Source organism: Dipteris shenzhenensis, chromosome 1 (assembly GCF_047967505.1).
Source record: "Dipteris shenzhenensis isolate YYH24624 ecotype China chromosome 1, Dip_SZ_1.0, whole genome shotgun sequence".
NCBI lineage: Eukaryota > Viridiplantae > Streptophyta > Polypodiopsida > Gleicheniales > Dipteridaceae > Dipteris > Dipteris shenzhenensis.
In genome coordinates, this window is record NC_141596.1 from 19,187,105 (window position 1) to 19,207,183 (window position 20,079).

The window sequence follows — 20,079 nt, forward strand, 5'->3', positions numbered from 1 at the left end:
TTTCCAAGGATTTGATCTTATTCTTTTGAACAAGCATGTCCCTTCCATAAAGGAAAAATTTTCCCATCAAACTTTTTAATATTGAAAAAATCATTTTCAGACATGGAAGAGGATGCCATGATGCAAATAAAGCAAAATCCCAAATGTTAGTGCCTGCAAGAAAGAATCACACCAAAAAGTCAGGTGCACCAAATTATGTATGCCACAAGGGAAGGAAATATCATAAAACCTCAAAGGCTCAAAGCATTAAAAAATGCAACTGACTCATGTGTATATATTGTGCATCCATATGAGCAAATCTGGCCCAAAAGAAAATGTCAAACTGCAATGACAAAACAATGATAAACGCAATGCCAATAAGAACCAAATGCCTCAAGCATAAACACCGTCCATGGGCATAAGCATCAATAATGTCTCATCCAAGAGAGCATAGTACTATCAATGCATTAATTGCAATGTGTCAAAGATGTCTCAGCATAAAATAACATCTGTGTACTAAACGTCCATCAATAAAGCATCCCACAAGGCAATTTGAACCTATTAGCGCATCCAACAAGAATCGCAATGCATCGAAATGGCCTGTAAAGCATCCACTGCAACCCAATGCAAACCACAAATAAGAGCACATGGCTCAGATTGCAACCAAAGTGACCTGCATAAGGTATGTTTCAAAATCATGGGCCCACAACAATGGTCGCTACTGAAAATAAAATCTCAAATGTCTCAAAACCACTGTAATCTTTGAATACACGGCATTAATGACATGACCTACACTTTCTATGACTCAAAGAATACTTCTAGAAATCACTCTAGATGTGAGGTGAACCCAAGTTAAAGCTTGCGATTGACCTGTAAATGAAACCTTAGAAGCCTAAGGTTCAATAAAAAAATGCCACTGTAAAAAATCAAAGGTTGGAACCTTTGAGTGGAATTTTGACAGAGAAACAAACGATTCGACGTCTCAAAGAGATGGAACTTCTCCAAATCTCCATAGAATCATGCAAGAGTTGACAGATAGGGGTTTTTAGGCCTTTGGAATGAAATAAAATAGACGATTTTGATAATCGTGGTCCCAAACATGGAGTCCAACACACAGATTGAAAAATATTTTAACAAACACATACGTTTGTAAACACCATCGGAGTGCGAATGATGAGCAACACAGATATTTTAAGACCTCCTGAGTCCACCGAAACTAACAGATTTGCGAATGGTTGCTTTAAACTTGAGTTCCAACACATTGGTAGAAAAACAATAAAGCAAAGACAATGAGTCAGAAATCCAACGAAATGATCCCAGATTTAAGAATGAAGGGGTTTTCAAACTCTCAAAGTGCAATGGACACCCAAAGCAAGCAATGGTTGCCTCTGCGAGTCATTCAAGACTCTCAGTCGTTGAAAGAAACAGGGAAATCATCGAAAAACATCTTTTTGCTCCAAAACCACATGTAGGCTTGTAAATAACCACTCAAAGACTTCCATAAACCACTTGCAGGCTTCTACAAGGTTCCAATACCACCTGGAAAGCTCCAAAAAGCACCCACAGGCTTGCTCTGTCTTCCCACAGAGCTATAGGAGTAGAGTCCAAGCTCCAAGCACACACATGGGCTTAGCTAGATCACCCACAAGCATCAGATAGACCACTCGAGCTTTGATACCAATTGAGAATGCTCTCAACGAAAGCAGAATGGAAGAGGGTGAGAGAAAGGGAGAACCAAAAGAGAGTCACATAAGTTTTGGTGGGTACAAAACACCCTAATCTTCTATGTCATCCATATATATATACATACGGTGTGTGTGTTTGAGTATTGTACATAACCAAGATTAAGGGACACCAGCCTTTAATCCCCACATCTAATACCATGAAGAAAAGTCATGATCCGAGAAGTCAAAGGATATAACAAGACAGGAAGTGCTTGAGCAAGAAACCAAGAAAAGAGCAACGTATGCAAGAAAAGAAAAGGCCTGAATAGTCGATCATATTCCAGAGACCCACGGATGTCCTTATAAAGATTACAAACTAGTAAAGTGAATATGTAGTCCATTGTAGCAACTAATCCAGACTTATACAAAGTAAGTGTTCATCACTAAGCTAATATTTGGAGTTAACCAATACCTTTGAATAAATCTATCACACTCTGATGGTGCAATGAGGAAGGAAGGATTCCATGGAATGGGACCAAACACAAAGTTGATCCCTAAAGTGATTGATGATAATGTCAATGCACACAATCCAAAGGACACAAGTGGTAGGAATAGAGTTGAGAGAAAGAGAGAATTTATTGAGTCTTAACTTACTAGATGAAGCTAGAGTAATGGCCATTCTACCTTCAACATAGCTTTGGTCTTGATTTACTCGATGAAGCTCAAGTAACGTCCATCCTGTCTGCTTATCCTTTGCATTGAATGACTTTGTTTGATCAAAAAATATAAGGCTTCCCTAGTGAATTAATAGTTGTTGCTCTTCAAGAATCCAACGTGGCACTATTTTGTCAAGAACATGGGTGTTGTATGAGGCAAAACTAGAATCTATAAATGTTCAAAATGCAAGGGCAATCCAAGAGGCACAAATGAGTTTTGCAAAGAACTGTGAAGAAGTGAGAATAGAGAATGCAAGGGAAAAAATTGCTTTAGCACAAAGATTGGAAGACGTCCAAAGGAGGAGAGAGGAAGCTATGCGGCCACCCACAATTTGAATGTAACTAAAACAATTTCGCAACACAAAGAGATAACCAAAGCATATAGTGCAATGAACGTAGAGAATGAGAAAATTCAAAAAGGAATCTCTTGCTCATGAATTGACAACTGTATGAAAAGAAAAGAAGCCACATGATAAATAAACTAGACAATTCCTAAATGAGTATGCCTATCTTGTAGATATTTTAAGATGGTATTAGTGTTCATAATATAAATCAACTTTAAGAGATTCGGCATGTGGAAAAAATAAAATTTAAGAGATTGGACATGTGGAACAAATAAAATTTACACATAGTTAATAGTGAACACTTTTGTAGTTAAAATTGGATTCAACATTGTGTAATCAAGTTATTTGTGATACAAAATGCAGACACCAATTATTGGGAATGAAGCCATATAAGACAACATTTGGATTCATGGTGCACAAGGGTAGGCAAAAAGGTCAAGTTCGAACATGTTTTACAATCATCAAAAGTTGGTGAAGCGAGTTGGTAGGTAGGGCCTTTATTATATGTTTAAATATCATCAAAAGTGGAAGAACGTATTTAATAGGTAGGACATATGAAAGCATGGGTCGAGGAGAGTTCTAATGGAAGGAAATGAGCAAGGGAGTCAATTGGATAGCTAGATGGCAATCTAATCAACAAAATCAAGAATGTGATGCCCATGTGATGCCTTTCAAAGAGGAGGCATATGCTAGCAAGCAAACTTAGATGTACAAAACTTTGAAAGCTGGCTATATGGGTATGCCAATGGAAGGGAGATGGCTAGTCAAAGGAGCTAGTGAAGCTCACCAATGGCCCCATTAATATAAAGTAGAAAGAGATTAAGAGGAATTGCTGCAATTCTATCTTTTATTGGAAGAGTAGTGGCTAATAATCAGACCTGAGTGAAGCTTCCACCAATTAGTGTTAAAAGTAGAAATAAGTTAAGACCAAATACATATTTGGAAAGAAAATAGACATGTTCTTTAGATAAACTTGGATGGCTAAGTGTAGAGAGGGCAATGTGGGAGATGGGATACAACACCACTAGTGCTTGAAAGGGCACAAGAGGCAAGAGGGCAATGGTCTGAGAATTTTTGGCCACCCCACCAATCAAGGCCTTGGCCACGAAACCCCATTGTCAGACTCAAGAATACACCCATGATTGCAGTGCCTGCATCTAATGCAGCCGATAGCACATAGTTGTAGCGCTTCCACCAATCTTTCCGATATCGTAAGATATAGAAGTTGAAGACCATGCCCACCACAAACCAAGATGTGTAGTTGATAGTTCCTGCAGCTGGCATCCAACCCACGGCCCCGAGCAACACAGGAACATTTATGAGCTTGATCCAAGGTGCAGCTCGGGGGAAGGCTTTGGCCAACAACCACACCGCCACAGGACCCACTAGCCCAAAAATTAGCACCCAATACATGAGATTCTTGTAAGGACCTTGATTTCCAAAAGTCCTACTAGGGCCCAACACCCCCCATACTATGGTGGTGTCAAAGGCAACTACATCCCAAGGGCAAGTCCATGGACTTGAGGTGTCAAGCTTTCCGTCCACGTTGCACATGTGGGGTATCTTATACAACCACCATGCAGTACCCAGGTCCACTGTCCCTGCGACTACGGTACCTATCACCTGCAATATCCTTAAGTTAGGTGAGCTTTGGAAAGATTTATGTATTAGTGGTAAGCTCTTTAAGAAGCAATGTAACTCACCTGGACCAAGAACATGCTCCTAGGAGGGATTTTCATATAATGTCCGAGCTTGAAATCTACCAAGAAATAGATGGCTTGCTGCATGCTCATGTGTCCAAACAACTTCAGACCCTGGTTTGCGATCGGATTCCCAGGAAACAGGTACCCTCCGACGAATTGCATCACCACCATCAATGACGGCGTCTGCCACCACACACACCCCTACATCGTTACGGGTTTACCTATACACGTCAATCAAGCGAAATCGAGAGAAACCATTTCGACTTATATACCTACCAGATTTGTGGTAGCTGCGATCACCCCGATGGGTAGCGTCAGGGCTGCAGCTATGGAGCAGCCCAGCACAACTCCCCACCATGGAATCCCTACTTGAGCCTTGAACTGCACACAAATCACGATAACCCCCACCAAGCACATCACCAAGAGCCCCAAAAACCATCTGTCTGGGATATCTGGGTAGTGGCTCATCAATCGAGTATGCACATCCGCACGCCGCTTCCCCGCGTAGTGCTGCAAGGTTTCCCTGATGTTCAGAAGACCAGGATTAGAAGCGTTGTTTGACGCTGCAAATTATCTTCACGAAAAGGTACCACTAAACAAAGATTGATACCAGCTACTTACGCGCCGTGAAAGAAGACGAAATGAGTGATCGTAGCCAATGGAGCTGCGAACAATAAGGCGAGGCTAATTGCAAAGAAGCTACTCAAGTACAAGTCTCCTTGTGTGAAATCTCGTTGTAAAGCAGCTGTAACGTTATATACACCCCCGGCTGCCGTGAACAGTCCCGATGATATGATTGGAAAGTTCTGAGCTTTGTAGGCGTTGCTCCAGTAATACGTAAGGGGCGTTACTATGTAGATTATGGCTCCAGCTCCTACCGCCATGTTAACGAGGACCGATGCAGGGTACACAAGTGGGCTACCTAAGAACGAGGAAACCGCAGCCCAGTCTAGTGTGAATGCCCCGACTCCGAGTCCTCTGTAGCCGGAACCTATCTGTTGGGCCTTTACGGACCTCGGCCAAATCAAACATGCCAGTGACATGCAAGTAAGGAACGGCATAAAATAGCCTGGGAGAACGTAGTATGCAAAGCTCACGATCGTCATGATGTAGAAGCTTTGAATCCGCGACAGGCCCGATCTTCCCTTGTTTTCATCTGTTTCATGCAACGTCCTGGACATCCCACCATATATAATTTACCTTCATTCCGTCCAAAACTGGGAGCTCTCAGAAAATTGAAGGGCACTCAGACTCTTACCTGAATACAGTCACCTGCACCATGGTAGTTGGCCACCACATGTGTGCAGGATCAATCAACTGCTTTCGCATTAAGCCAGCCCAACCATATCCAATCAACTGCAAAATTTATCTTCAGCAAGAGTGAGCTTTGCAACGCTATAGCAAGTGTGCAATCGGAGTGCTTCTAGTAGATACGTACCTGACTTGAAAGCACGAGAACGAGAGCTACAGCGAAAGTAATCCGTAAGTGGTAAAATAGCTTGATAAGGTTCACCATCTCAACGGCAAAAGCCCCTCCATAACCAAATGCATTCCCTGCATTGGCGAAGATAGTGATAAGCACATGTTCCTTGACACTGAAAGGTCCTGGATTTAGAGAAAAGCCCCAATCGCGGAAGGGGATCCGGACCACGGTTTTGGGAAGAGCATATGCCAAGAACTGGCCCATAGGAAGGGCTGCCAAAGTGGCTGAGAGTGCGGTAATCTTCATGGGTTCACTACGATACTGGAAGAACTGGTTGACAAACGCTAGCCCAGCGCAAGAGGCCAGGCCAAGAACCCACATTCGGACTGTCCATACAGGGAGTGTTGGATCATCAGTAGTAGCTACTGTCATGGCGACTTCCTCAACTGGTGAGACCTCGTCGTCTGAAAAGGCAACTTTTTCCTGCTGGCCGGTTTTCCCGAGTGGAATCATCTCGACGTTTATCGTCATGATAACCCGTTGGAAGCAAATATCCAGAGGCGTCTAATACAGGCAGCAGCAGGATGCGTCACAAGCAGAGCTCTCCCTTGGCGTTGGAGAACAAGTATGATGAATCGAAATCCATGGCACAGGGTTTCTCTTGGGGTCTATCGTAGAAGAAAGAGTTCCCAAGGATAAACGTAACACAAGGACGGAGAGCAGGAGGGGAAAAGATCTCTAGGATCGATGCAATAAGTGTAGACGGAGAAGAGCGATGGGGCTGAGAGGGATCGCGATGGCGATGTAGTAACAGAGCAGAATCCAGATGCACGTTTCTTTGACTGCTTTTCCAGCAACCTGTCCACGCTCAATTCCAAAGGCATTTTTACCTTTGACAAGACCTTTCATTTGGCATTTTGGAGGGAGTAAATTTTGGAAATCTAGGAGGGTTTAAGTGGCGTGCCTTGGAGATCCAAAATCAAAAAGAAGATGAACGGGATGCCTAGTAGGAAAAAAGAGGGGGGGGGGGCGGGAGAGAGAGATGACTCACCAAGAACTAAAGAGGAATGATACTAAAAGTGGCAACAAATTATACAATTCAAAAAAATAAACAAATCCAAACTTGCAAAATTTTTATTTATATTTTCATATTAGATTTTTCATATTTTCAATAAAGACCTTCAAAATTTTCAACTTAAGGTTTTTTATGTGTTTAGGAAAATGGTTTCTCTCATCGTTGGTTTTTTTCTAAATAAATAGGCCTAATTTATGAAGGGGGTGGTCAGCCCTATCAAAAAATAGATCAACATTCTTTGGAGGTTTGGTCCCATGCAAGATGAAACATCTCTAGCCTCGCTAGAAAAGTCGATGTGAACGGAGGTTTAGCTTGTGAATTGGAGGTGCAAAACTTATCTCCTTCCATTCGACCATTCTCCTCGTATGCAACTTTTGGGTGGGGTCCAAAGAGATCTACGCTCGCGTCTTCATGATGGAGTGTATACCTTCTAAGTAGGTGTCATTCTCTCTACACATTTGAAGTTTGTCTCAACCACTGTACCTTGCTAGGCCTTTCCTCTGAGTCTATCCCGTCTATACATCATCTCTCTGCATCAACACGTAAGAAAGCAATGGATTGGAGCTGTGCTTACAGCGATGTAACCATCAAAACATCCATCCATGTGACAAGAACTTCTAAACTTATGTTTAAAGAAGAGACTCTTGGCACTCCCTCCATAGAAGAAACCGTGTTAACTCTTCAACCTTTCATGGCCCCTGACATGCTATCTATATGAGCATCTAGAGTTAGTGCAATGTACTTCTAAAAAAATATCGTAAAATGGATCATCTATCCCTATATAACATGCTAAATCTAGAATTTCAAATATCTAAAACAGCTCTCTCGACTTTAAAAATTTGAAACTATCAAACAGACACACCATTTTCAGCTAGAATCAATTGGAAAACATTGTGATTTTCGAAAGAAAATTCATCTATACAAAAAGGTATGTCTCCTCCCAACAAGTGAGATAGTGAGGTAGAGAAAGAAAGGAGGCAGCGCATGAGATATTGAGGGAGAGAGGCTGAGGGGAAAGAGAGAAAGGAGGGAAAGCACTGAGTGCTGAGGGAGAGAGAAAGGAGATTGAGGAGGGAGCGAGAAATGAGATTTAAGAGATGGCATTTGAGCAAAGGAAGAGAGGGCGAGGGAGGTGAACAAAAGGGGGGGGGGAGAGAGGACGTATGGATAGAGGAAAGGGGGGCAGTTGAGTACAGGAGGAGAAGACAAAACTCGTTTCACGAAGATTCCAGACTTTGTCGAAAGGGGCATTCACAACCTTTATTAATCATTCGCAGGTGGATAACTCACTAATACTAATTAGGAATTTTTGAACATCATGGGCTCATCATGGGGACCTATTTAGCAAGCAGTGTAAAAAACAAAGAGCTAGTTTTTTTTTTGGGGCAAATTTTTGACACCCTCGAGGACTTTGGGGCAAAAATATGGCTCAAAAGTAAAAAACTATCACCAAAGATTTGACTAAGATAAGATTTTATAGCCATTTCATGATACTATTAAACATACTTTTCCAAGGAGGAGTGTTGAAAAATATACAAGCAATAGGTTAGCATTCTACTTGTCCTCCTTTGATCAACTATGCTAGGGATAGCTTAGCAGAGTACGGCTCTAGAAATTTTAATTGCAAATCCCTTTTTAATCCATTAAGTAGAAAAACTTGGCAAAATGCTTTATCAGTTGCTAATTAGGCTCGTGCGTCACCATATCATAGAAATAGAAAGCTCACCTAGCTATTAAATCAAGAATCTTCTAAATTAATGGAAATTTTAGAAGTGCACATAGTTTCACAAGAAGTTAGCAAAGTCTCTAATTGGACGTAGTGTCTGTATCTTGATTAGCAATGTCTTCCAGGTCACCCACTAGCAATTACAAGAATTCCATGCAAGCATTTAACACACGCACCCTCCTTTTAATAACGACACGTATTGAAATATTAAGGCACAAAAACAACTCACCATGAATAAATTAAAGTCATATCATCATATCATCATGGTTGCGTTCTACACTAAGAGATCTTTCCATATGCATTTACTACTTCAAATTTCGACAATGCATGCAAAACTTACATGATTTTGAGACATTTTCAGCATATGTTTTTTTTTTGGGGGTTTAACCCCCTTTTTAGGATATTATGTAAAATATGCCAAAATCATAAGATCTTGCATATTTTGTAAAGGATATGGTTTATGCTTTGTAAATTTTCATATTTCCCCTTATGTATTTAAGACTTTTGTAGAAGCATGCATATTCTACACTTGAGTGTAGTAGTATAATACATATTGAGTTGAAGAGGGGCAATGACACTCGGGTCGGAATCAATCTAGGAGTCAGTGTTCACTGAAAACTGAGGTCTAATGTTAGGTGGATGAATGGCTCAAAACCTTTAAAATTTTCAATTGGCTGGGACCAACATGTAAAGCAAAAAGCAGCTGAATAGTTCTGAGCGTCCATGTGCCTTTGACAATCAAGCATGCTATCGCCTGTGAATGCAAGGCCCGGGACAGGAGTCCTCTATACCCGGAACGGAACGTAGTGTAGAATCCGCGGCATCACACATAAATTTATTCAGAAACGAGCTTTGGGAAGGTCTCAGAAAATTGAAGGGCACTACGACTCTTACCTGACTGGACCCAGTCGGGCACCATGTATATGTGTTCAGGATCAATCAACTGCTTTCGCATTAAGCTGTCCCAACAATATTCAATCAACTGCAAAATTATCTTGGGCTCGAACAGCTTTGCAAATTTGCAAAAATCGGAATGGATGTAAGTAGATAAGTACCTGACTTGCAAGAACGTACCTGACTTGCAAGAACGAGGACCAGAGCCACAAGTAATCATCAAATCCTGATAACGTTCACCATTTCAACAACAAGAGTCCCTCCATAACCAAATGCAGTGCCTCAACGACAACCACATATTCCTCGACACTCTAAGGTCCTGGATCTAGGGAAATCACCTTTCTAGGAATGGGACCAGTAATTTGGGAAGAGCATATGCCCATAGGAGTGGCCACGCCAATCGTACTGTCCATACAGGGAGGGTTAGATAACCAGTAGTTGCTGCTGTCACGGCAACTTGATGAGGCATCTGTTAGTGAAAAGGCGTCTTTTCCCACCTCGCGAGCTTTCCCAAGTGCAACCATCTTGACATCTATCACCAGTTTTCCCGAGTGCAATCATCTCGACGTCTATCTCCATGACAACCCTTGGAAGACCAGGTCAAATATCTAAAGGCATCTGAAGGAGCCTGAGTCTAGATGCGTCACAAACTCTGATGTTTTTGAAAGCACGTATGATGATAAGGGGGGGGGGAGAGAGAGAGAGAGAGAGAGAGAGAGAGAGAGAGAGAGAGAAGGAGTGGCACCTTGCAATGGATGAGGGGACAGGGGCATAATAGCGAGGGTGGAACCTGTGGAGAACGTGCACGTCTCTTCCGACTGCTTTGTCCTGCCCAACCCCAAGTCAGAGATGTGAGGCGAACTTTACCTTTCAAAAGGTCCAGATCGAAACTTGCAAATGAACCTGAGAAGACACACACTAATGGACAAAACAAGTTGAATACATTCAAAAGGCAAGGGGTAGAGAGAAAGGGGAAGAAAAAATGGGGACCAAAATAGCAAAAAATCCACATCATTTTCCCTTTCTTAAAGAGAAACACCTTTACTAAAGCCTTCCCTCCGCAGGGCACGCCAACAAAACAAGGTGAATCCCATTCACTAGGCCTGCCCGAAATAAAAAGACGACCAAAAAGCATGAAAATTTAAGGAAAACCGAATTTTCCCTTTCGCAAGGGGGCTAATAAGGCTCTCCTAAAACAACGGCCACTACTATGGATTGTTGTTGCTATTTATAAAACTAGCAATGCATGACCAACCATGCTCATAATCTATTTTTCAAAAACTGGTTTCTATTCATATGAACCATTGAATAAGACATTATTTATGCAGCACGGGAGCACTGGCTTTGGTTTGTGAGCTGCGTGGGTCTCTAGACACATGGAAGACTTATTAGGACCTGTAGTTCCAATCAAATTGATTAGGGCACAAAGTTTTTTGTTAAAGGCTAGTAAAACCGGTGCTTTATATAAAAAAAAGAAAATCCAAGTATTAGAAGGTAATTGGGAGCTATTTTGCTTTGAACATTGGCAACTGCACTGGGAATTGGTTTGCGGATGTAGACGGGGTCATGATCAAACCAGTATGCTTGCGTTGTTCCAAAGAAACTACTCGTCAAAGTTGCGTTTGTCCAAATGTGGTCAATTTGAGACCCATAAATTGTTGTGGAGCTTTTGCTCACTAATAGCAGGTGATTTTCTTCCATGAGATTTTGTAGTTGTAGTTGCTTTTGAGAAGGTTGTAGCATCTTAATGTTGAAATCCCCTAGCACAAAAGTTGGATAGAGCGATCACCTTTGGTGTAACACACGTGCGATTTGTTCTAGGAAACCTCAGAGGCTGCATGCTTTGATATGATATATTGCCACTATAAACATCACTTGCCTCGGTCGAAAGTGAGCCATGATCATTTCTAGGATGGGCATTGTAAACACTTCGTGTGAAACCAAAGAAAGCATGCATTTGTACAGAAGTGATGTACCCATTCCTGCAAATGCTCTAATAGTATCAAATGATGTTGCATTGATATAGTGTTTTGGGTTTACGATTCTGGTTTCATTAAGGCAAAGCACGTCAGAGGCTTGGATGCTATTGTCTGCGTTAATATCCTCAAAATGCAATTGTAAAGAGCGAGTATTTTAGGTTTGTATAATGGTATGTGTTCGGCTCCAGTTTTTGAGACAAGGGATGCGAAGCTGCAGTTGTAAGGAGTCTTCCCATTTCAGCGGTCACAGTTATATCCACATGGAAATGTTTGCTATCTAAGGGTTGAGGAGGTAAAAGTTTTCTTTAGAACGTACTCTTGAGAGTGTTGTATATGTGATGCCATGTTGTGTGTGACCTAAGTGATGATGTAAGCCAAAGGCCCCCACATGGGAGGTTCCTTTGATTTAGGACAGTCCCACTGATGTAGGGGCTGATTGCCACTGATGTAGGGAAGGTGCCACCTTTTCCCCTTTCTATAAGAGAGAGTCACCTCTCTCACAATCTATAGTGAACAACATTTTGGTTACATCTTGTGCTCTCACTCCTCTTCCAAGATGCATCCATTCTATCCCACATGATTCTACATTTGGTATCAAAGCTTTAGGTTATAGATCTAGCTTAGCCTAGCATTAGATGCTCTCTCTAGCATGAACTACTAGATTACAAAGATTCCTCATCATCTCCATTTTTCTCTTTCCTTCCAAAATTTTGTGTGAGCTTGTTCTCTACCTACAAGCAACCATTCTTCAAGCCCTTTGTGTTGTAGAACCATCTCTGTAGGGCGCCCCTTCAGCTCGAAGCTTGTCGCGAAATTGCGCCTCCATCGCCTGTGCCAATAAGAATATAGTCCATCGATGTATCATGTAATGCTGCCTCTTTGGTTACTCATTTGTAAATTCCTCTGAGCTCGAGTTGGGCGACACTACAAGCAAGCTGCTGATGAAGTCTGAGCCCGTTTGGTCAAGTATTGGAGGAGCAATAGACAAAAGACCAGTCGACTTTACTAAGCTTGGCTATGGTGACCTGGCGCAACATTGTGCCTCTTCTTGCTGGTAGCCCTGGTCTGGTATACGAGTGTTATTTTGCATAAAAATCCCCTTGAATAGAGCTATGAGCTATGCGAATTGCACCTTCCAATCTACCTTGGTCTCTGTTGACAGAATTCTGCATATTTTGGTCAAAGGGTGTTGAGCAATCACCATAAGTATGGGGCTTCTATTATTTATTGCAAACTTTCATTGTTTTGCTTGTACTTGAGTAGTAGAACTCAGTCATGGAGCTCATAAGTGTCCTTATACTTTGCATTTAGAATGATGACTATGTGATTCTCTTTGATGAGTACTTGAATTATAAACATGACTAAGCCCAAGCAAGTAGAAAAGTTTGATGGAACTAGTTTCATACTTGGCAAACAAAAGCTAAGTTTATGCTTATGAAAAAGGGGATATGGAATGTTGTGAATGGAAAGGAAAAAGAAGAAGCTAATTGGTTGATCAAAGATAAGAAGGCTCTTGCTATCATTGCTTTGGGATTAAGTGACTCATACATTCACCACATTGATGGCTTTGAAACTTCACATGAAGCTTGGGATCATCTTCTCATAGTATTTGGTGCACAAGGGAAATACTTCAAATATATCTTGCTTATTAAGTTCCTTTGGCTACAATTGGAAAAGGGAATGAGTTATTCCATGAAGAACAACAACTCCAAAGAGAATCAAGCATTTCTTGTGAAGAAGGGCTACTTCAACAACAAAGCAAATCTGGCTGAAGGAAGGACTCCATCAGCAAATGAAGAATCAAACTTTGAAGATAAAGACTCTGCTTTTTGAGCACTTTGTCTTTTTTTTTATCATCACTTGGTCAAATTTTGAGGTTCTCTGCCTGGAGTAGTACTCCAAAAAGAATGTCATATGTTTTGTCTTTTGTAAATCACCTCTGGTCACCATATGATGTAGACCATGTGATATGTGTTTTGTCTATCCCATTTTTGTGAACCTCACACCCTTGGGAACCCTTGCTAGCATGAGATCCTAGTGGCCATAGATTTATCCTTGACCACCATGAGATGGCATCAGAAACTATGAGACTAGATGTATCCTTCACATTGCAAGAGGCAACCCCTTTGAGGGGGGGTATGTTGGGATCAGTGTGATCAAGGGCTTGCTCTATGGTGCATGTGTGCATCTAGGGGAGTCACATGTGTGTTTGTATGTGTTGTAGAGGCACATCAAGTGCTATGATTTGTCTAGTGTGTGACCTAAGTGATGATGTAAGCCAAAGGCCCCCACATGGGAGGTTCCTTTGATTTAGGCCAGTCCCACTAATGTAGGGCCTGATTGCCACTGATGTAGGGAAGGTGCCACCTTCTCCCCTTTCTATAAGAGAGAGTCACCTCTCTCACAATCTATAGTGAACAACATTTTGGTTACATCTTGTGCTCTCACTCCTCTTCCAAGATGCATCTATTCTATCCCACGTGATTTTACAAAAACCAGACCCAACTTAGATGTACTCTTGAACTAGGCCCATCGACATTCATTGTGATGTTTATAAGTAGAGAGAGCAATTGGTCAGCATTGTTGGATGGACTAAGGGAGTTGCAGTCAGGGTCATTGTTTGCTTCCGTGTAGCCATTTTTGGTGAGGTTCAGGGACTTTTCTATATCTTGCATGACCCATAACTTATGCATTGCTCAATGGAATTCAGCAAACTTTGTCTTCAAGTTGTTGTACACATTCCAAACTTGAACATGAGAGAAAAAAATTATGTAATAAGTATTTGGAAGAAAACCGTTAAAGCATAACAAGTGCTATGTTGCATGTGAAGCATGCATCTTGAAGACTATAGGATATAGGAATTTATTCAAAAACATCAAAATTTTATTCTATATATACATGCAACCAGGTAATCATTCTAAAGTACACTATGTGAGCTTCTCCTCAACCCAAGGACACACCTAAATGAAATCATTATGCATGGGTTAATGGGCCTCCAATGTTGTGCTAAAGTGATGCATACCCATTTGAGGGCACGCTCCATAACTTTCTTTTGATTTGTTGAAAACCAAAACGGATTGAAAATTTGGAATCCAAACTATTGGGACTAGTACATGGTGGTCTTGAAACATTGATAGTTGTTGGCATTGGTATCTAGATTTAGCATAAAATGGAAGAAGTTGGAAAAGTGCAATTTGTGCATGTGCAAATATATTTTAATAAAACCAACACTATTTACAATTTTGAATTGTTTCTTTTCCATGCACTTGCTTACTAAATGGCTCATAAGCATGCCAAAGGTCATTGCATTTAATAATACATAGCATCAAACCTGATATCATGCCCTTTGGCCTATTTGTATTTTAAAGAATTTTAGGCCACATTGCACTTGTTTGGGATATCCAAGTCTACTGACGTGTATCATCGAAGGGGAAAAAATCGACAGTTGAAATTTTGCTACTTCTGTGAATTTTGAATTTTCACACCTCCCGTCCATCAAATCTTGGAAGATTAAGTACTCGCAACCTGCCCCCGCCCTACAAATGCCCCGCAACCTCGATGTGACCTTGCACAGACTTTGGTTTGCCATTGTCTTCTTTCAGGTAAGTTGTCTTCTATTCTTTGCTTGCCTTACCAACTAGCTTCTCTGGGTCTATTTTGGATTGATCGCGGCCATGGCGTCAATGGTAACATGCACCTCGCCATGGCTTGCAAGAGAAGCAGACAGAGGCTATGAGACAGGAAAGCCGAAAAACCAGGTCAAGGCATAAGGAATAGAGTGTGGGTCGAGGAAAGCACTGGCACGATATTGAATCAACAACAAAAGACACTTTTGCAACATCTGCAAAGGGAGAAAAAACGAGAAGAAAGAAGACTCCTTGCAGAGCAGCAACAACAAGAAGCGGTTGCAAATACACACATTCAATCATTGCTATCGGAGCAAAGAACACAAGCTGTGGTGTCATGATTGGTGGGAGCATTCGAGGCAACAACATCAAGCCATTCAGGTGATAACCAATCTCAAGTCTTAATAAGCTTTAGCTTGCACCCTAAAGTGCATAGAGTAACAACCCTACCAACACCTCAGGAGATGCATGCCCAAGAGGCGATGCTCTCTAACATGAGAAATGACCTACAGAAAGTGAAAGGGGTGCATAGCTTAGATCAAGTAGCTCTACAAAGAGGGCGATATTACCTATGTTGGTGTTCCCTGAAACAAACGAAAAATGGCTTGGGCACACGATGTCGAAGATGTTGTCTATCAAAAGGACCAATGTGGCTCCAGCGGTTGAATGTATCTGAGCAAAAGCAATGCACGATCATCCCGATTTGAGAAGTCTATGGGCTTCAATTGAACATAAGAAAAGGAGAGATAGCCTAAGTGCGGAAGTCATTGCTACAGTGACAATGTTTTGGCACAAAAATACAAGAGTTTCTCCAAATAGAAAGGACATCTGTAATAAGCAGACGGGACGCAAGGTTATTCAAGAGCACATCATACACATGCTAGATACAACATAGGTCAGTCATGCCTAAACTAGCTCGGTGGTTATTTGTGATTGAGCTTTGGGATAATTTACTTGTTTTATAAACCAGGCTTGGACCAAATGTGATTATCCTAAACCAGCCCGGTGGTTGGAACATCATGCAACCATAGGCTAGTTCAGCTCAATCGCCAATTATGTGATTGTCCTAAACCAGCGTCGCTATCTCTAATCTTTTTGCCTTTAAGGCTCTCAGCAATTGTCGAGTTTTTATAAATGTAAGATCCTCTATTTAATTTTCTCTTGGTATAAGTTGATAATTTTTATATAACCTGTTATTGGACATAGATGTACATTGTAATCTCTTTTTCTCAATTTTCACTCGATAAATTATACTTTTGCCCTCATTTATATTTACTACAACAAGGACTAAAATACGAGAAAAGAAGGCCTACAATTTCCTTGGTTTATGACCGAAATAGCACTAAAATAACTCCAACGACCCCACCATTGTGGTTGCATGGAGACACATCTAGGAAAATACAATTAAACTTTCAAAAAATGCAATTGATGATAGTCCCCTCTACGGGCAAGGGCCATATCAATGTGCATTATACAATATCCAGGATGCCACTGGCATGTCGATATGGCCCTATTGACGTGCATTATACGATATCCAGGATGCCACTAAACAGAAATGGCATGTCGATATGGCCCTTGAGGGGTCTCGATATGGCCCTTGCTCCTAGAGGGGACCCCTCAAGGGCCATATCATCAATTGCATAACGGAATATATTTTTCTTGTTACACAAATATATACCTCAAAGAACTAGCACGGTGGCTTTCATAGATCTCCTTTTGTTGCCAGTGTGATTCTTGGCGATGATAGGTCATCAGGCTCGAGACTGCACTGAGGTGGTCTCTCCAAAATTGATAGATTGCATCTCATCATTATGACAAAAATCAGCGTGGTGGTCGCTCCAAGCCAACATATGATTTGCATGGGCTGTGGGCAAAGATGCAAAGCAAAAGGTTGCACGATGACAGATGTCAGAGAGACTACACTACGACAGTGTTCCGAATGATAGATTACATCTAATTATTATGCCAAGAACTAGCACGGTGGTCTCTCCAAGCCAACCAATGATTTGCATGGGTGCGTGCCTAGTGACAGGTGGCAAAGCTGTGATAAAAGGCTACGTGATTATAAGTGATCAGGCGGTGTAGGTCAGAGACTGCACTATGCTTGCGCTAGGCAAAGTAGTGTAGAGATGCCATGTGTGGAGCTATGCGGTATTCTGAACTAATAGATTGCATCTCAGTGCGGGTCCACACAAAATTCAAATATTCACCTAGAAGCGCATTGTGTCGCGGCCCCAAAATGGCCTTGAAAATAGTTTCGCAATTAGCTACACCCAAGCAAACATTGACCCATACCCTCAACCAAATGGCGCATGGTCAGACATGTCACATTGCTATGCAATTGGTTGGTTACTTGTTAAAATAGCCAACTTCCTTGTGGGCTACAGGTCTGCATTGTCAAGTGATCAATTATACCTAGGGCATGTAATAAAGATATTGTGGGATTGTAAACTCCAATTGTGCTAGAATGAGCCCCAGGAATGGATGACAATGGACTTTTTGCTAACCAAACTACATGCACACAATGTTGATGAACATGATGCAATGTGACCAATCGTCGATGACATGAAAACTTATCTATAAAATGTGCAATTTTGACATCTCATCCTATCTCAATTTACAAGGTAGATAGCTTAGTGTTCACAGAATGATGTTGCTAGTTGGCTTGCAAACATTGTTCGTTTATTAGTCTTGTACTTTTTAAATATTCCTAAATCATATTTTGCACTGTTTTGAAATCGATGTTGGAGAACATATGGTTTGATATTTCTAGGAAACAATCTTTTACAATTGTATGAGAAGCAAATGTTGGAATGTATGTATGTCTCATGTCCTAAACTTGTATCTTTGCTATTAGGATTCCATGATCATAGTTCACCAAAACAATGGCATCATCATCAAGAACACCCTCTCGACCATCCATACAGGTCGAGTACCAAGCACAAGATGAATGCACACTCTATAGTCAAGCGATGAACTTCATCATGGATGTGGGGCTGACACTATCATGGAACGGCAGCCCAGGAGAGAGCAAACAAAGGCAATTGCCATTTCTAGTCCTTTCCATAACGCTGAAGGCATGAAGTGGGAAAATGTAAAGGCCCTCGTCTCGAATGACAATGTAGTGGTTGTATGGTATCCAAGCATAGAGTCTGTTGACCATGGACGATGGCCCATTTTGTGGTGTCATAACCAAGCCATCAAAGAGAATGCATCCATCATTTGGGAGATGGTTTTCACAAAGAAATGTCACTTTGATATTCCCCTTTACTTTGCAAAGATGCTATACGCAAAGTTTGTGCTTGGTTGTGAGTCGACTTTACCTCAAATGCTCGAGTACACGAGCAACCACATGTGACAAGAGCCAGACTTATGGTAGTTGATGAACCTCCAGCACGCGTCAACAATCCAGTGTCAGGTGACTATAATATTTAAATATCATGTCAACTTTTTGCTTCGGATTTTTTGGGAGAACTCCACCCCAACATCAACTGATAAGTTTGTATGTAACCTTATTAGACGTGCCTTGCCTACCTTATGAATACTCTAAAGGTGAGAAGTGCATGTGCAGTGTGCAACACTCGTGTGGCACGTGAATTGTATGACATGCTCGGCATCGGCACAACGTACTCTCCTGATTCAAGGCTACGTAGAATTTAAATGATCAGGAGAGAAATTTTTAAAATACAATTTGACATATAATATTAAACCATTTTTTGGCATGTATAATCAATTTACAATAATTGTATTAAAGGTTTGTTTCAATGGTGTATTGTAATAATATTTGTTTTGTTTTCAATTCTGGTTAAATTGTTTTATGATGGTATATTGAATCAATTCTCATAAAGTGTAACACTTTGTTTTAGTAGTAGTCCCACAATGCCGATCATCCTTGCCATCCTGATGCTCATCGCCTGCATGGTGCTAGGAGTCACCATTGTCTGCGGATGCTTTGTGGTTTTGTATTGCCATGGCCTACACATTTTACTGGGGGCTCAAAGCACCCACCAGCCTCCACCCATTGCCACACGAGCCCCCATGTGAAAAGCTTCTATATATTTCATTTTGGCATGCAACACCCATTTTGTATGGATATTGCCATTTGTTGGCTTATTTTTTTGTAGGGCCTATTTTGTATGGATATTGCCATCTATTGGATATTGTATGGATATTGCCATCTACTGGCTTATTTTTTTGGTGGGCCCATTTTGTATGGATATTGCTGGGCCCATTTTTTGTAACAGTAATGTTTCTGAACAGTGGAGAAGCAAACTCCAAGAAACGAATACAAACAGCTTGTAACTTGAAATGTATAACAATATGTTGATGCTTATTATAACAACATGTTTGTCAAATTATTATTGTGAAAAGGTTGAAGTGCTTCACGTCAAATTGTCATACTTTGGAGTGAAATTGTAAATAATGCAATGATATTATCACACTTCATGCAACATGTGCAATTGACGTAACTAACATAGATGTTTAAATAATTCAATGCTATAGCATGAGTGGTATTATGTCAAATTATTATTTTGCAATTGTTGAAGTCATTAACGTGGATGCATTGGGATATGGCTTGCACAATTGTCATAACTCATACTATGAAGTGGAATTGTAAATAATGCAATGCTATTATCACACAATTTATGAAACATGTTGCAAAATTAGTTTCACCATACGCAACGTACAAATTGTAGACTTTTGTCAATTAAATTAAAGATCTACAATGCTCTCTCCCTTAACATCATCCAAAACTCTACCATTTGCATAAACATATACTAATTTCTCTGCTCTTTTTGTCTTCAAGCGATTTCTTGTGATTGAATGTACAAACTTGTAATTACTCCAATTTCGTTCACTCGATGAATTGTTGCAAGGCTAGGATATCACTTTCAAAGCCAATGTTTGCAAATGAGGTGTCGATGCTCCACACTCTTCCCACCATCTACA

General features: G+C 40.9%; 2 protein-coding genes across 5 annotated transcripts; both read right to left on the reverse strand.

Moving 5' to 3' along the window:
- Positions 1–3,605: 3,605 nt before the first annotated feature.
- On the reverse strand, positions 3,606–6,587 carry LOC147905505 (oligopeptide transporter 4-like). Of its 2 annotated transcripts, none has more exons than XM_087372982.1 (6): positions 5,845–6,587; positions 5,665–5,678; positions 5,028–5,579; positions 4,683–4,929; positions 4,407–4,589; positions 3,606–4,326 (listed from the first exon to the last, which is right to left on the reverse strand). In XM_087372982.1, the coding sequence occupies exons 1-6, from the start codon at positions 6,358–6,360 to the stop codon at positions 3,685–3,687; spliced, it is 2,154 nt and encodes a 717-aa protein (XP_087229108.1). In that variant the 5' UTR covers positions 6,361–6,587; the 3' UTR covers positions 3,606–3,684. The 2 variants fall into 2 exon arrangements, with proteins under 2 accessions (XP_087229108.1, XP_087229100.1); XM_087372974.1 differs by having other exon boundaries at positions 5,665–5,762; positions 5,845–6,586.
- A 2,606-nt stretch (positions 6,588–9,193) lies between these two features.
- Positions 9,194–10,196, reverse strand: LOC147905506 (uncharacterized). Of its 3 annotated transcripts, XM_087384585.1 has the most exons (4): positions 9,863–10,196; positions 9,686–9,750; positions 9,525–9,589; positions 9,194–9,415 (listed from the first exon to the last, which is right to left on the reverse strand). In XM_087384585.1, exons 1-4 carry the CDS (start codon positions 10,046–10,048, stop codon positions 9,378–9,380), a joined length of 354 nt encoding a protein of 117 aa, XP_087240711.1. In that variant the 5' UTR covers positions 10,049–10,196; the 3' UTR covers positions 9,194–9,377. The 3 variants fall into 3 exon arrangements, 2 of the variants coding, with proteins under 2 accessions (XP_087240711.1, XP_087240703.1); XM_087384577.1 differs by having other exon boundaries at positions 9,194–9,589; XR_015542083.1 differs by having other exon boundaries at positions 9,194–9,589; positions 9,705–10,196.
- Positions 10,197–20,079: the final 9,883 nt, after the last annotated feature.